The sequence below is a fragment of the Hypanus sabinus genome, chromosome 5, assembly GCF_030144855.1.
Source record: "Hypanus sabinus isolate sHypSab1 chromosome 5, sHypSab1.hap1, whole genome shotgun sequence".
In the NCBI taxonomy this organism is placed as follows: domain Eukaryota; kingdom Metazoa; phylum Chordata; class Chondrichthyes; order Myliobatiformes; family Dasyatidae; genus Hypanus; species Hypanus sabinus.
This window is the reverse complement of record NC_082710.1, coordinates 8,300,114-8,317,618: the sequence shown is the minus strand read 5'-3', so window position 1 is coordinate 8,317,618 and position 17,505 is coordinate 8,300,114. Positions and strand designations below refer to the sequence as shown.

Below are 17,505 nucleotides of genomic sequence, written 5' to 3'. Positions count from 1 at the left end.
TGACCAACAGAGAGCATCAAAAACTAAAATATTGATTTGTCAGGATTAAGAACAATCGACAGTAGTACAATATAAAATTTTAGTTATGTTACTATGCTGGAAAAGAATCCTTGACACAATTAGGATTGATAGAACTGATTGTGGACTTCAGGAAGGGTAAGATGAGGGAACAAACACCAATTCCCACGGAGGGATCAGAATTGGAAAGGGTGAGCAATTTCATGTTCCTGGATTTCAGGATTTCTGAGGATCTGTCCTGGACCCAACATACTGATGCAGTGACAAAGAAGGCATGACAGCAGCTATATTTCAATAGGAGTTTGTGGAGATATGGTATATCACCAAAGTCACTCTCACATTTCTACAGAAGTACTGTGGAGAGCATTCTAACAGGCTGCATCACTGTCTGGTATGGAGGGGCTACTGCACAGGATTGAAGTAAGCTGCAGAGAGTTGTAAACTTATTCAGCCCTATCATGGGCACTAGCTTCCACAGTATCAAGGACATCTTTAAGCAATGATGCCTCAAAAAGGGAGTGTCCATCATTAAGGACCTCCATCACTCAGGTCACGCCCTCTTCTCACTGCTACCATCAGGAAGATACAGAAGCCTGAAGGCACACTCTCAATGACTCGGGAACAACTTCTTCCCCTCTGCCATCTGATTTCTGAAAGGACATTGAACCCATGGATACAACCTCACTACATTTTTATTTACTGCCATTCACTTTTTTTTCTTATATTATGTATTGCATTGTAAAGGGACAAAATTTCATGACATATGCCAGTGATATTAAACCTGATTCAGATACATTCTCTTTGTAAGGGAAGGGTGAAATGTGGTGGGGAAATGGTTATCATTAAACCATTCTTCAAAAAGCAATTTTAGATAGGTGAAATAATCTGGAAAACAAACCACAAATAAGCTGTGTTCATTGACAGAGAATCAAATGTAGTATGGTTTACATATAATAAGGTTCAGTCTTTCCATGCTAGCGTGGAGATTCCTCACACAATGAGTTTCTAATCTTCTCAGAGGAGACTTCAAGTCTAGACAAACTTTAATGAGATTGGAGGAAATGAATGAAAGGGACGTGCTCTGTTAAATTTAAGCACACTGTCTGCACAATGACCAGAATGAAATGGCAGTGCAACCCCATCACCCAGGCATACCCTCTTCTCATTGCTACAATCAGGGAGGGCACATGGTGAACGTTGTAGGACCATCTTCTTCCCTTTTGCCATCTGATTTCTGAATGGACAACGAATCCACAAATACTACCTTACTTTTATTTTGTTCTCTTTTTGCACCTCATACAATTTTTCATATTTACATATATTTTCAATTGTAATTTATCGTTTTAAAATTTTTTAATGTATTGCAATGTACTGTGGGTGCAAAACATCAAATTTAATGACATACACCAGTGATATTAAACCTGACTGTGATCCTGAACACACACAAAGTACTGGTGGAACTCAGCCAGTCTATGGAAGGAAAAGAACAGTTGACATTTTGGACCAACCCATCAATCTCCACACGAAATGTCAACTACTTACTCTCCTCCATAGATGCTGCCTGAACTGCTGAGTTCCTCCAGCAATTTGTGTGGGTTACCCGTGATTTCTAGCAACTGTAGAATCTCTTGCGTTACCTAATATCTATGGTCTTGAGAGTTCCCTGCCCTTAGTAATAAAAAATAATTACTATTGAAGATAGAAAATAGGTAATAATAACAGAATTTTAAGAAGGGCAGGGTAAAACCTAGAAGTTTTCAAACACATTTTTGGAAGTAGCATAAGTTGTTACAAATGATTCATTTTTCTTAAATTCAGGATCATTTGCTCTATGGCAGACTGAACCTTACTGGTCAGTCCTTAGTTGAAATATTGTCTCCATTCTGTTTGAGATTGAGATATCGAGACGAATGTGGAAGGTGAGTGAGTGTTTCAGTGCCGACTGCCTGCCTTTTGATCGATGCCAGAGGAGTCTGTGAGCGGCCTATCACTGTGTGGCTCACAGGCAGGTAGGCCTCTCTGCCTCATGTGGTATCCCTCTCTTTTGATGAATGTCAGTGATATCGTAGGATGGTATCATGGTTCTGCACTTATGGATTGGACTATTGATTTCTTCAGCCTTATGGTTTTTATATTCTGCATTTTTATCACCCATTCCTTTTCTGTTTTGTTGTGTGAGGGGAGTGGGCTTGTGGATTGATGTTCCGTCATCTTCTGTTACCTTTTTGTGAGGAGGAGGGGTTGTTTTTTGAGGGGGGGGAATCAATGTTCCTCTTCCATTTTGTGCTGGAAGAAGGGGGTTTTGACAAGTTGATGATTGGGATGCCGCTCTTTTTTGGGTGGGAAGGTGGGCTTGATGTTTCTCTCTGAATGAATTTCATGCTTGCTTGGCTTTGTGGCTATCTGGAGAAGACAAATTTAAGAGTTGTATATGGATACATGCTTTGATAATAAATGCATTTTTGAAACTTTAAAGCTGCAGTAGAGATCTACTTTGTGTAGAAAGACTAGAAAATCTTGGATTAGAGTGGAGAGGTTTAAGAGAAGGCAGAATATTGGTTTTGATAGAATAAGCAAGGTTAAAACTTCAAACCTTTCTTCATTTTTCTGCAGCATCAAATTTTGGGGGCAACTGCGACAATCCATTAACTACTGAATCCATGACTGTATGGCAAAGTATAACTCAAATGCCATCTATAAATTTGCTGATAATTATTGTTAGCTGGTGATAAGAGGGCATACGGGAGTGAGATATACAAGCTGGTTGAGTGGTGTTACAGCAACAACCTTGCACTCAATGTGAGTAAGACCAAAGAACTGATTGTGGGCTTTAAAAAGGGTAAGATGCGGAAACACATACCAGACCTCACAGAGGGATCAGAAGGGGAGAGAGTGAGCAATTTCATGTTCCTGAGTGCCAGTCTCCCTGAGGATCTAACCTGGTCCCAACATATTGATGTGACAGTGGCTATATTTCATTAGGAGTCTGAGGCAATTTGGTATATCACTAAAGACACTCGCAGATTTCTACAGCTGTTCCGTGGAGAGCATTCTAACCAGCTGCACCGCTCTTATGGTATGGAGGGGTGGGGGAGGCTACTGCACAGGATCGAAGCAAGCTGGAGAGAGTTGCAAACCTTGTCAGTTCCATCAAGGGCACTAGCCTCATAATATCCAGGTCACCTTCAAGGAGTGATGCCTTAAAATGATGGCCATCATTAAAGATCCCCATCCCCCAGGTCATGTCTTGTGGCATCAGAAAGGAGACAAAAAAGCCGAAAGGCACACACTCAGTGATTCTTGAACAAAATCTTCCCCTCTGCCATCGATTCTGAATAGATATTGAACCCAAGAACGCTACCTCACTACTTTATTTCTATTTTTGCACTAATTATTTAATTATCTATATATATAGTAATTCACTGTTTATTTTCTATACTTACCATATATTGCACAGTACTGCTGCTGAAAAATTAACAAATTATACAACATATGCCGGTACTATCAAACCTGATTCTGATTCTGAATAAAATATTGAGTGCTTGCATCAAGCCTGTAAGTCACCCTGCTGAAAATATCATTCCAACACAGGAGTGTTAATCTTTATAGCTAATAGAGAAAACAACCATTCATCTCTTTCCTGTCTCACCTGTGTACACTGGGAGAATAAATATAAAAACACTACTTAATTCTGCTCTCAGAATACACAAGAAACGTTTTGTTTCATACCAGCATTAAATTGTTAAGATATATTTTGAAGAACCTGAGTCATAATCAAAAATTCACACAGGGATCATCAAGAAATTATGTTTGTCCCATTGTCATTTCAGTGTCAGTGAATGTTCTCTGAGAATTGCACTGTGGTGCGGTCTGTTTAAACTCTGAAGATGGGAGTGTGATTGTGCAGAATGTTCCCTGTAGGTGGTGTAAGACCCTGCAGAATTTACAGTGCAGCATATGTGGAATTGCTCAGATTAATCTGTTGGTGGTGGGACTGTGCAGACTGTACTCCTGGGTGGTGTTTTCTTGCCTTTATAGAAGAAGTTCATATGTATTGTCTACCTCCCCTACAACAAAGAGCTATAGAAATGAATTATGAACATCAGCCAATAAAAGCAATAGGTTAATAAGAGTATTTTTTGTTAGCAAATATTGGCTGAGAAAGCATGTTGCATTTTTAGCTCATTTTGCATTATTGCTTGGAAATGATGAAGGTCAGAATCAGAATCAAGTTTAATGTGTTGTGAAACTTGTTTTGCAGCAGCAGTACAATGCAATACATAATAATAAAAACTATCAATTATGGAAAATATCATGTATATAATGAAGCAAAAGAAGTAGAGAGGTAATGTTCATGGGTTCAATGTCCATTCAGAAATAGGATGGCAGAGGGAAAGTATCTGTTCCTGAATCATTCAGAGTGTGTCTTCAGGCTCTGTACCTTCCCCTTGATGGTAGTAATGAGAAGAGAGCATGTTCCGGGTGCTCGCTCTTTGAAGATGTCCTAGATGCTGGTAAGGTTACTGTCCATGATGAAGCTGACTGAGCTTCCAACTTTCTGCTGCTTATCTCAGTCCTGTGTTGTTCCCCCTCTCCCCATCTCCCAACACCAGACCATGATGCAGCCAGTTGGAGGCAGTGTCCTTGCATTGAAGAGATCAACAATGCAGCATGCCGCAAATAAGCGCCTGACTGCTTAAAGCGATGGGGGAACAAATGGGACAGTATTGAGAATCTCGAGTCCGTGGATCAGAAGAGAGCAAAGTCCTGTGTGAGCTGAAGGAGCTGCACTGATTAATGGCCCAAATAACCAGAATCCATTGTACAATGGATTTATATGAACAAATAAAAAAAAACATAGTGGAAACAGTCAACAGTTAAGGTGGTATCTGGAAGTTGTACATGTCAGAGATACTTCATCAGAATTGGTTAAGCAAAATTAGAAAAATATGTTACTTTACATGTTTTACTTCTTTTTTTAATCACTCTGTCTAACCTGATAAGAGCTTCAAACATTTTCAATTTTAATTCAAATGTACAGAATTTCGAGCGCTTTTGATTTTCATAGACTAAAATTCAAGACCAATTATTTATCTTTCATTAAAATTAGAATACAAAGCGCAAAATAGACAATAAGTAAAATTAAAGCAAAAAAAGTAACCTAATGCAAAGGAAAATATTAAATCAAATCAAATCAAGTTTAATTATCATTCAAACCATACATTGATACAAGTAAAGGAGACAGCATTCCTCTGAGGCCAAGGTGCAAGTCATTCAAAATAGTGAGAAACATTCAAAATTGTGAGAAATTATCAAAATAGTGAGCAAAGAAGCACAGACACTCGAAAAAAGAACATATATATAAACCAAGAGTGATAATGTCAAGCAATTGATGGTACAGTAGTGCAGACGCAAGCAATCCAGCCTGTCATTCCACCACTCGAACACGGGAGGGCAGCACTGACGGGAGAGGCTAGGCCCCAGCCGAGTGCGGACACTACGCTGTAGCGTTCCACTTGTCTCACCTGGTCTGCAGCAGCAGGCAAGCCCAAGGCTTGAGGCCTAATTCTTGCTGCAGCCAAGGCTACACAGCTCCCAAGTTGACCAGACAAGAGTTCAGGCCTGTGGCAACTTAGGTTATCACTGTCCTGAGCTCAGATGTCACAAGTTATGACATTAACTTGACTAAACTAGTTAGTTAATTAAATAATCTATTTACCCATCCATCTATCTATTTACTTATTGAGATACTGCTCTGAATAAGCCCTTGTAGCTACGCCACTCAGCAACCCCCGATTTACCCCAGGCCTAATCACGGGACAATTTACAATGACCAATTAACCCTCTAACTGGTACGTCTTTGGACTGTGGGAGGAAACAGAAGCACCCGAAGAAATCCCACTCATTCTCTGGGGCGGACATACAGGCTCCTTACAGGTGTCGTTGGAATTAATTGCAATAGTGTCACATTAACCACTACGCTGCTGTGGCGCCCAAGCTCAATTATACAGCTAAATTTCAAAACTGAGATAATGAAATCAGAGACATACTAAAGTAAAGCTCCTATTGAAACAGTTTCCACCCTGCCACATGAACAACATACTTTCATATGCAGCAACTCATACAGATTAAGGTTTATGTTATTTTTATCCCAGAAGATGACTTAGCCACCAAACAATGTATTAAAATAACCAAAATGAGATGGTGTTCAGAGGCCTGAACGCTCTGACCATTATACCCTGAGGTTGCAGTAATTGCTGGTCCACTGCTATTTCATGTGTACAAGTACAACTTAAATGAATAAGAGTCTGCGACTTCGAGACCCAAGAAAACTTAAATCTATATTATTAAAGCTATGACAAATAAAATAACCACTTGGGCCAAAATCCTCATGACTGATAATAAAAAAAAAATCACCATTTACTCAGCTAGAAGCATGGAAGCTGAAATTCAGATATCGTATGCTTGAATATAGAAAGATCCATAGCCTAAACCCAAGAGATCTTGAACAAGACAAAATCTTGGAGGAACTCTGCAGGTCAGGCAGTCTCAAACATTAACTATTTATTCCCCTCCACAGATGTTGACTGACCTGCTGAGCTCCTCCAGCAATTTGTGCATGTTGTCAAGACCCACATCCCAACTTCTTGGCTCCAATTTCTTTAATGCCCCTTCCTAGCAAAACATTGCTTTAGATCTCAAGTTGTTAATTGACGTCATCTATCAAATATCTTCTCGTAATTTTATACTCGTAACCTCCTTACTTACCTTTCCTACTCAATTCTATATCATTAGTCAACCTGCATATCTGGCACATTTTCATTCAACTTTCAGTTTGCTTTCGATGCCCTTGACCTTTTATATTTAGCATATATCTGGCCAACAGATCAAACATTCAGTGGACTCCTTATTTATGGATGGGTTCGAAATGACATGTGAAATGACCATTTTCTGTTCATAGTTCTGATTAAAAACAGAAAAAGATCATTATTCAGAGATACAGGACAGCAATAAGCCCTTCTGGCCCATGAGCCCATGTTGCCCAATTACATCTATGTGATCAATTAACCTACTAACCGGTACGTCTTTGGAATGTGGGAGGAAACCCACATGGTCATAGGGAGAACATACAAATTCCTTACTAATGGAAATTCCTTACTGACTTCTTCCTCCCACTTAAGATGTTTAGCATCTTGGACCCAAAGGAATACTGTTTAATTTGGCTGTATTCTTATATGGTTGAATGACAATTATCATGACTGCAGCAGGAATTGAAGCCAGGTTGCTAGCACCATAATAATGTTAACCTAACCATTTCCCAGGGTGGAAATGGCTAATACCAGGAGACAAAATGTTAAGGTGATTGGAAAAAAGTATAGGGGTTTGTCAGAGGTAATTTTTTTTCACAGAGTGGTGGGTGCGTGGAATGCTATGCCAAGGTATGTGGTAGAAGCAAATCCATAAGGGACATATACAAGACTCTTAGACAGGCACATGGATAACAGAAAAATGGAAGGAATTATCTATTTATTTATACATCCATCCATCCATCTATCTATCTATCTATCTATTTATTGATTATTTTTACGATTTTATTATTTTTATTATTACTCTTTTTGTATTTACACAGTTCTGGTTGAACACTGTAGTTGGGGGATCTTTCATTGATTCTGTAATGGTTATTAAGTTATATATTTGATGAGTATGCCTAATAGAAAATGAATCTCAGGGTTGATTATGGTGATATACTGTACAGGTACTTTAATAATAAAATTTTCTTTGAACTAATTTATCAATTAATATTCTATTATTCTGTTATTGTAATCAATTCATATAATTGAAACAATATAAAATACAATACCTAATAGCCCTGTGTGTAACTTTGCCCATTATTTATTTGCTCTGGACAGATTTAAACTGCATAATGTGTTTAGTCATTACAAAAAGGAACATGAAAAGCATATCTATCTTCAAGAAGTTTCTTCCCCAGGCAGTAAATCTGATTAACCATTCATCAAATGGTGTAATTCTACACTACCATCATAAAGAGCATCCTCACATCAGCCATTATTGTCTGGTTAGGTGCAGCATCCTCTCAGAATATACAGAATCTACAGTGAACTGTCAGGTCAGCAGAAAAGATCACTGGCTGCTGTCTACCATCACCGCAGGACTTGGAAGCAGGCAGGAAAATCACTGTGGGCATTACTCCCCTTGAAAGCAGCTTTTGCCAAAAGATCCCTCCTGGACAACACTATTGGGCTATTAAAACAAAAACTTTAAAATTTATTCCCCCAGGCAGTTAATCTGATCAACCATTCTAGCTAGCACCCCCCACCTTCATCCACCTAGTATCTCCATCACCGCCTGCACTGTAAATACTTTAAACCACTTTTTTATAATGCTGCTTACATTGTAAAAACATGCTGGTATTTATGTATCAACACACACAAAATGCTGGTGGAACACAGCAGGCCAGGCAGCATCGATAGGGAGAAGCGCTGTCGACGTTTCGGGCCGAGACCTACAGATGCTGTCCGGCCTGCTGTGTTCCACCAGCATTTTATGTGTGTTATTGTTTGAATTTCCAGCATCTGCAGATTTCCTCGTGTTTGCTGGTATTTATGTATTTATGCATGTTTTAATCATATTTACATTATATGTATCTGTACTTTAACCTCTAACTTTAATTGTGATGTAATTCTTTATTCTTTATAACTGTTGAACGTTGCTTATTTTTATTGTAAGTCGCACTCTGAGCAACACACCACAGCAAATCCCTAATAGGTGTAAATGTACACAGAGAATAATGGCAGTCCCCGACTGTTTAAAGATAACTTTTGCAGGACAAGCGGAACACAATGCTAAACAGAGAGCTGATGGATCATGAAAAGGTTTTCCTTCATTAAAACTGGGTTCGGAGTTAACATAAAAGACGCCAGGAACTGAACAGAGCATGTTTTCCAAGGCTGCACTTTGCCAAAGGAAATGGTTGCATCAATGCAGACTGCCAGCATACAGCAGGCATTAACAACTAAATACTAATGTAGATTTTTTTTTGTTAGCTGGAGAAAATAATGTTTCAAAAATGCCTTCAACAGAGGCAAAATCTGCTGCTCAGAAGATCACTTCATGTGACTGGTTATGGAATTTGGAAGCGGAGTAATAGGAACCACAGAGAGTCCTCTGTCTTGAAAAACAAATGAAGAACAAAGAGGACTTTTCATCTCTCTTACTGGAGACCCATGGACTTAAGACCAGTTCAAATACTTACATTCTCTTAACATGACCTCATAGCAGATATTTAAGTCCCGTGGTGAACTCTCCCCCAACACCAGTGTCTCAAACCCTCCCCACAACTCCTGTCAGCATGTCCTTGAGATTCCAGGCTAACATGTCATGTGAAAAGCATATCAAAATCAATTTAAGCAAAAAACAGTAAACAGTCGACGTTTCGGTCTGAGACCCTTCTTCAGGTCTTGGCCCGAAATGTTGACTGTTTACTCTTTTCCACAGATGCTGACTGACCTGCCAACTTCCTCCAGCATTCTGTGTGAGTTGCTTTTGATTTCCAGCACCTGCAGACTTTGTCATGTTTGTAAAAATTTTTGTTTGATTGCCTGAGATATGTCAGTAACTTTATATTTTTCTTAATGAAATTTATACCCAAAGATAAAGCAAGGATCTTTGAGTTCTCCCTCTTCCATTCATCGGAGACAATTATCATGAGAAAGGCCCTTAACATTTTTAGTGATCTCTCCCATTCATCTAACAACCTCTTTGATCCCCTACCATCAGGCAGGAGGTACAATAGCATTAGGACAAGGACTGTTAGGTGGGAAACAGTTTCTTCCATGAGGCCTTGAGGATACTGAACTGAATACTTGAGACTACTGAATTCTATCTCTATTTACTGGGGAGTTAGAGACGGTCTATCGATGTGAGGCAGTGCAGCAGCGAGGTTATGGGCCCTGTACAGATTACAGAGGAGAACGTGCTTGCTGTCTTGAGGCAAATTAAGGCGGATTAATCCTCAAGGCCTGACAATGCATTCTCTTGGATCCTTTGGGAGGCTAGTTCAGAAACTGCAGGGGTTCAGCAGAAATATTTTAAACATTCCTAGCAATGGGTGAGGTGCTGGAGGACTGGAGGGTAGCTAATATTGTTCTGTTGTTCACGGAAGGCTCTAAACAGAAACCAAGAAATTATAGGCCATTAAGCCCGAGATCAGTAGTCAGAAAGTTGTTGCAAGGTAATTTAAGGCACCATATAATGAACGTGTAGATAGATAGAGCGTGATTAGGGATAGTCAGCATTGCTTTGTGTGAGGTGCTTTGTGTCTAACCGATCCTATATAGGTTTTTGAGAAGATTACCAGGAAAGCTGATGAAGGCAAGGCACTAGACGTTGTCTATATGGACTTTAACAAGGTCCCATATGGGAGGTAGGTCTAGGAAGTTCAGTTGCTCAGTTGGATTAGCCACTGGCTTGGCGGAAGACGCCAGAGAGTGGTAGTAGATGGTTGCCCCTCTGACAGGAGACCTGTGACAAGTGGTATGCCACAGGGATCAGTGTTGGGTCTGTTACTGTTTCTCATCTATACCAATGGTCTGGACGATAATGTGATAAACTGATACAGCAAATTTGCGGATGACACCAAGATTGGGAGTGTAGCGGACAGCAGGGGAAACTATCAAAGCTTGCAGTGGGATATGGACCAGCTAGAAAAATAGGCTGAAAAATGGCAGATGGAACTTAATGCAGACAAGTGTGAGGCGTTGCATTTTGGGAGGACCAACCAGGGTAACTCTTACACAGTGAATGGTAGGGCACTTAGAAGTGTGGTAGAACAGAAGGATTCAGAGATACGGATCCATATTTCATTGAAAGTGGCATCACAGGTAGATAGGGTCCAAAAGAAAGCTTTTGGCACATGAAGATAATTCAATGAAGTAAGAGTTAAGGAGTTGGGATATTTGGTTGAAATTGTATAAGATGTTGGTGAGGCCTAATTTGGGCTATTGTCCAGTTTTGGTTGCCTATTAACAGAAAAGATGTAAGTAAGATTGACAAGAGCGCAAAGAAAATTTACAAGCTTGTTCCCGGTACTTGAGGACCTGAGTTACAGGGAAAAATTGAATCAGTTAGGATTTTATTCCCTAGAGCAAAGGAGAATGAGAGGAGATTTGATGGAAGTATAGAAAATAGTGAGTGGTATAGATAAGGTAAATGCCAACAGGCCTTTTCCACTAAAGTTCGGTGAGAATACAACTAAAGGTCATGGGTTAAGGGTGAATGGTAAAATGTTTAAGGGGAAAATCAGGGGAAACTTCTTCACTCACCGAGTGTGGAACGAGCTACTAGCGCAAGTGGTGGATGCAGGGTCACCTTCAAAATTTAACAGAAATTTGGATCGGTACATGGATGGGAGGGGTATGGTTTGGTTGTAGTTTGACGGGACTAGGCAAATTAATGGCTCAGCATGGACTAGATAGGCTGAAGGGCCCTATTCTGTGCTGTAGTGTCTCTGACTCTAACTCCCTGCCACCACCCAGGCCCCACCACATAATGAAACGCCAGCAGTATTATACTGTTAACTGCTTAAACTTGTCTTGTAAGTGCACCTTATTACTTGTGTTAATATTACTGTGTGTTATGTGTGTGAGTTACACGTACTGTGTTGTGCATGTTGATCGGGAGGAATGTTGCTTCGTTTGGTGGTACACATGTCTACATCAAATGGGAATGGCCAGACTGGGTCAAGCTGACAGGAAGGCAACAATGTGTGTGCACAGAAGAGCACATCTGAACTCACAACACATCAAAGCTTAGAGGGAATGGCTACAGCAGGAGGAGATCACAACCATATACTCATTCAGTGACGACTTTAGTAGGAAAAGGAGGTATCTAACAAAGAGGGCACTGAGTGTACATGCCACACTTCAACTCCAATGATAGATCACGCCGATCAGGTGCCTAACTTGTGTCTCCCCAAGCAGATCCTTTTGAAGAAAGGTCAGCGAGCCACTGGTGGGGCAAAGGTAACACTTTGAAGAAATTCAACATGACGTTTAAAACCCGGGAAGACATTGCTCTCTCCAGGAGGGTGTCTGCTGAAGAAGGAGTTGTGCCACATTAGAGTGGTCTCCCCTGTGCCACAGAGAACAAGCGGCAGCTGTGAAAGAGACTGAGCAAACCAAAATGTCCAACCACTAACCACAATCATCACTTACTCTTGTCCAGAACAAGTGGGTCCAGATCAGCCTCTGCAGCCACCTGAGTACCCACAAATACACAGCCCCTTCTGAGACCATTGTACTCGACTCGAGTGATTGCACTACCACATGTTACATCTAACCTCAGAGGCAAATATCTAAAACACACACTCTAGCCTGCTGTTCTGATACAAACAGCTTCAGGAACAATGCCTGCTCATGCTGTTTCTATGCCTCATGCGAAGAACCTACACACTGGACAGAAGCTTCCTTCACTGTGCTATCAGAATTTGGAACAGCCTTCCAGATGCTGTGGTTGGAAACATCTGCAACGATGGGGTCCGAGCCTTCAAGAGTCGAGTGCACAAACACCTCTCATCTCCGGGAGGGAAGTCACATGCTTCTTCACAAGCTCTCATGAAGGGAACCAGGACGGCAATGCTTGGTTGTTGGTAGGTAGGGTTAATACCTGACTCTCAAGAGCACCTGTGAATTATGTTCCAGCAGTTTACTTAGTCCTTAAACTGCTAGAGAACAGTGCGGAACGATCAGGTGCTGTTTGCTCCCATTGGGGATTAGTTTTTAGTTCCAAGTGCTCCTGTCATGTTTTGTCACTCTGCAACCTTACCCTTCAATCTCTCTGAATTATGGAGGACAGCGTGTGTATGAATGTCTCTCCAGCAGACTTCATCATGACTCCAGGATTTCTACTATTTTTTAATGTTTCTAAATTATACATATGATTTTTTTTTGTGTTCTATCGCTGATCAGCAGTGAACCATCTGACTGGCCTATCAGAGTTCTCTTTGGGATCTAGTTAACTTGATCAGCATTTCTGACCTGGCTATTGTTCACGATTGCACTTAATAAAAAAAAATTGAAAATCTTGCCATCCCATCTTTAAAACAGGGCTTCCCAATCTTTTTTATGCCAATGAACCTTGCTATTAACCGAGGGATCCATGGACCCCATGTTGGGGTCCCCTGCTTTAAAGAGGTGTCAAAATTATCAATATATTGGATAAAATGTGGAAAGTCACACAAAGAGGACAGAACAGAAAAGCAGAATAAACCAATGACACCGCCAGTCTGGCTCTGCCATTCACTTAATAGGATTAATTATTTATTACTTCGTTATCTAGTTATTTTTGTATTTGCACAGCTTGTCTTCTTCTGCACATTGGTTGTTCATTAGTATTTTTTCATTGATTCTATTGTATTTCTTTGCCTTACTGTGAACAAACCTCAGGGTAGTATATGGTGACATATCTGTATTCTGGTTATAAATTTAGTTTGAACTCCTGTTGAAATCTTAGCTTTAAAAACACTTTTTGATTTGATGCTACCCAGACAGAATATAAGGTGTTGCTTCTCTAACCTGAGTGTGACCTCATCATGGCAGTAGAGGAGGCCATGGACTGACATGTCGGAATGGGAATGGGAACATCTATACACACGTCATTCTACAGATGCACAGTAGAGAGAGCATCCTAACAATCTGTATCACTGCAGAGACAGGAAGGCTCTACAATGGGTATTTGAAACTGCCCAATGCATTGGCGGTACTAGCCTACCCATCATCAAGAACGCATATAAGGAAAGGTGCTGGAAAAGGCCCAGGAACATCATGTAGGATCCCACCCACCCTGCTCATGGACTTCTTGTCACAATCCCATTGAGGAGGCTACATAGCATCCATGCCAGCATCAAACTACCTACTTAAGCTAACTTATGTATATTTATTTATCTATCATGTTTTTAAAATTATTAATGTGTTCTTTATCTATCTTACTGTGTTTATTTTTTGTGCTGCATTGGACCTAGAGTAACAATTCTCCTTTATAATTACGTATGGCAAATGACCTTAAGTAATCTTGAATAATAAAAATTAAATAATTTTGCACATACCAAGGATACACAGGGGGTAGTCTGCAAGTGTAGCTGCTCATTCACCTTTCATCTAATTATTTGGGCAGTTCTTTCACTATTTACGAAAGAGCATGAATAATGAAATATCAAGAAGGATCCCACCCACCCTGCTCGTGGACTGTTTGTCCCACTTCCATCAGGGAGGAGGCTACATAACATCCACACCAGGACCACCAGACTCAAAGATAGTTACTTTTCCCATGCAGTAAAGCTGATCAACACCTCCACCCACTAACTTCACACTCACAATTACTACTACTTTATCATTTCCTTTCAGAGTCACTTTATCTACAGACACTCCTGTGCCTAGCGTCACTTTATGGATATAAAATTAATCTAGGTACATAGCTATCTTATGTATTAATATTTATTTTATTATTGTGTTCTTTATCTCACTGAGCGTTTTTTTTTGTGCAGCATCAGATCCAGATAATTTTGTTCTAGTTTACAATGGTCTACAGGAAATGACATTAAACAATCCTGAAGTCGAATTGAAATGGGTGACCACAGTATGCCTGTTTTATTGTCTCACAATTTTTCCAAAATGTCCTGCTAATGCCTCATTAACAGATTCCAGCATATTCCCAACAACAGATGTTTACCTAACTATTGGCTATGTTAAATTATAATTTCCTGCATCCTGTCCCCCTCCTTTCTTGATCGAACATGTAGGGATTTTCTCCAGTGTTCCATCAAAAGACATTTTTTTTTAGTTAAAGAGCAAGTGTCTCAATGGAAATCAATGGTAACTGACAGCAGTGGAAAATAAATTATTCAGTTGCTTCCATCAGCATGCAATAAGATCAGTTACTTAACAGAGTTGAGTTTTAGCCAAACTACTACTTTGTGGTGATATGCATATCTATTCTGATACATGCCACTGTGTTACAAGCAGATCAGTAATCTGAAGCACGGGCTTGGGAGCTGTTTGAGTTACTGTATAAGCAACCAAGTCTTACAATGACTGCTGACAAATTTAAATTCAAGTAAATTTTTAAATGCATTCAAAAACCAGGCTAGTCTCAGTAATGATTAATTTGAAGCTAGCAGAAGGCTGCAAGCAGCATCCATCATCAAGGAGTCCTACCATCCAGGACATGCTCTCTTCCCATAAAGGGAGAAACTGTTTTCTAAATGAGGAGCAAATTCAGAAATCATAGGTGCAAAAAGGCTTGGGAACCCTTGCACAGGATTCCCTGAAGGTTAATTTGCAGGTTGAGTCGATGGTAAGGAAGGCAAATGCAATGTTGGCATTGATTTCAAGAGGTCTAGAATATAAAAGCAAGGATGCAATGCTGAGGCTTTATAAGTCATTGGCCAGACAAAGTATGTGCTGGCAATGGAGAGGATCCAGAAGAGGATCATGAGAATGAGTCTGGGAATGAAAGGGTTAATAAGGAGCATTTAATGGTTCTGGGTCTGTATTTGCTAGTGTATAGAAAGATGAGTGGGGAGGGAAGGGGAATCTCATTGAAACCTATTGAATATTGAAAGGCATAGACTGAGTGGACGTGAAGAAGAGGTTTCCTGCCAAAGTGGGGAAATTGAGGACCAGAGGGCACAGCCTCAGAATCAAAGGAGGAGGAATTTCTTAAGTCAGAGGATGGTGAATCTGTGTAACTCAATGCCATGATAGGCTGTGGAAGTCAAGTGATTGGGCATATTTAAAGCAGAGGGTGGTATGTTCTTGATTAGTAAGGGTGTCAAAAGTTACGGAGGGAAGGTAGGAGAATGAAGTTGAGAGAGATAATAAATCAGTCGTTGGAATGGCAAAGCAGACGATGGGCTGAATGGCCTAATTCTGCTCTTAAGTCTTACAGTCTTACAGACAATCAGGAGTAGACAATAAATGTAAAAATAATGAATAACACTCGAACTCTGTCTATTTTATTTACTATAGACACACTAACAAACAGGTCACAATTTCAGATGAACCAAACATTGGCCGAGTTAACGGTGACGTACCTGCACTGGTGCCTGCACCAGTTGTTGCAAGGTCCCCACCCAAGAGGCCACCTAAAATTGAAAGTGTAGGGTCTGATTATGAACAATAACAGGAAAACATATTTTACAGCAGGCCCAAGCGAAAACTGGTGATTAGAAAAACACATAATATAAAGCACTATCAACATGGGGAAGATTTCCTTTGTGTATTCTGAGCAATAGTCTGCTCCAACTAAAAGGGGTTTATGCTTTTTCAAAACACAGGACACTGAGGAAATCTTTGTCTGCTATGAGGTAATTTGTTATTTGTTTTTGATGTGCAAGGTATGAATAGTCCTATCAAATACTACATGTGTCATGCTCTTTCCATGTGTGGCTGGTTACATGTATTTGTGAAGCTCATGCCTTTATGTTATTTCCAGCTACTGATACTGTTCTAAAGCAGGGGTTTGCAACCCTGGGTCCTCAGACCTCAGCTAATGGTAGGGGTCCATGGCATAAAAAAGGCTGGGAACCTCTGATCTAAAGTCTACTGGAGAACTAATCAGAATCAGAATCAGCTTTAATATCACCGGCGTATGTCATGAAATCTGCTGTTTTGCAGCAGCAGTACATTGTAATACATAAAATATATCAAAAAATTACAATAAGAAATATATTTTAAAAATTAATTAAGTAGTGCAAAAAGAGAGCCAAAAAACAATGAGGTGGTGTTCATTGTCCATTCAGAAGCCTGATGGCAGAGGGGAAGAAGCTGTTCCTAAAACGCTGAGTGTGTGTCTTCATGCTCTTGTACTCTCTCCTTGATGGCAGCAATGAAAAGAGGGCATTGATTTATTCATTGAGATACAGCGTGGAGTAACCCCTTCCGGCCCTTTGAGTCGTACTCCCAATTTAACCCTAACCTAATCACGGGACAATTTACAACAACCGATTAATCTACAAACCGGTACGATTTTGGACTGTGGGAAGAAACCAGAGCACCCGGAGGAAACCCAAGTGGTCATGGGGGTTAACTTACAAATTCCTTACAGGCAGCGCGGGGAACTGAACCCAGGTTGCTGGTACTATAAAGGGTTGTGTCCTCCACTACACTACCATGCCGTCCTGGGTGATGCCTCACCTTAATGATGAATGCTGACTTTAGGGGCATCACCTTCTGAGGATGTCCTCAGTACTGGGGAGAGCAGTGTCCATAATGAAGCTGGCTGAATTAACAACCTTCTGCAGCTTCTTGCAATCCTGTGCAGTCGCTCCCTCCATATCAAATGGGGATGCAACCAATCAGAATGATGTCCCATGACAAGCATCCATTTAAAATTTTACAAAAATGTTTTATGTGCCATTAGAGTTTAATTTGTTTATATAATTATTGCACTTGATCCATAAAAGAAAACCTT

At 40.3% G+C, this 17,505-nt stretch overlaps 1 protein-coding gene across 12 annotated transcripts in view; it reads right to left on the bottom strand.

Moving 5' to 3' along the window:
• mef2cb (myocyte enhancer factor 2cb) overlaps positions 1–17,505 on the bottom strand; it is a 287,805-nt gene that overhangs the window by 37,232 nt on the left and 233,068 nt on the right. For all 12 annotated transcript variants that reach the window (XM_059969348.1, XM_059969342.1, XM_059969345.1 and 9 more), the window contains one exon: positions 16,127–16,177. In XM_059969348.1, coding sequence (XP_059825331.1) covers positions 16,127–16,177 — 51 coding nt within the window. The remainder of the gene's footprint in view (positions 1–16,126; positions 16,178–17,505) is intronic.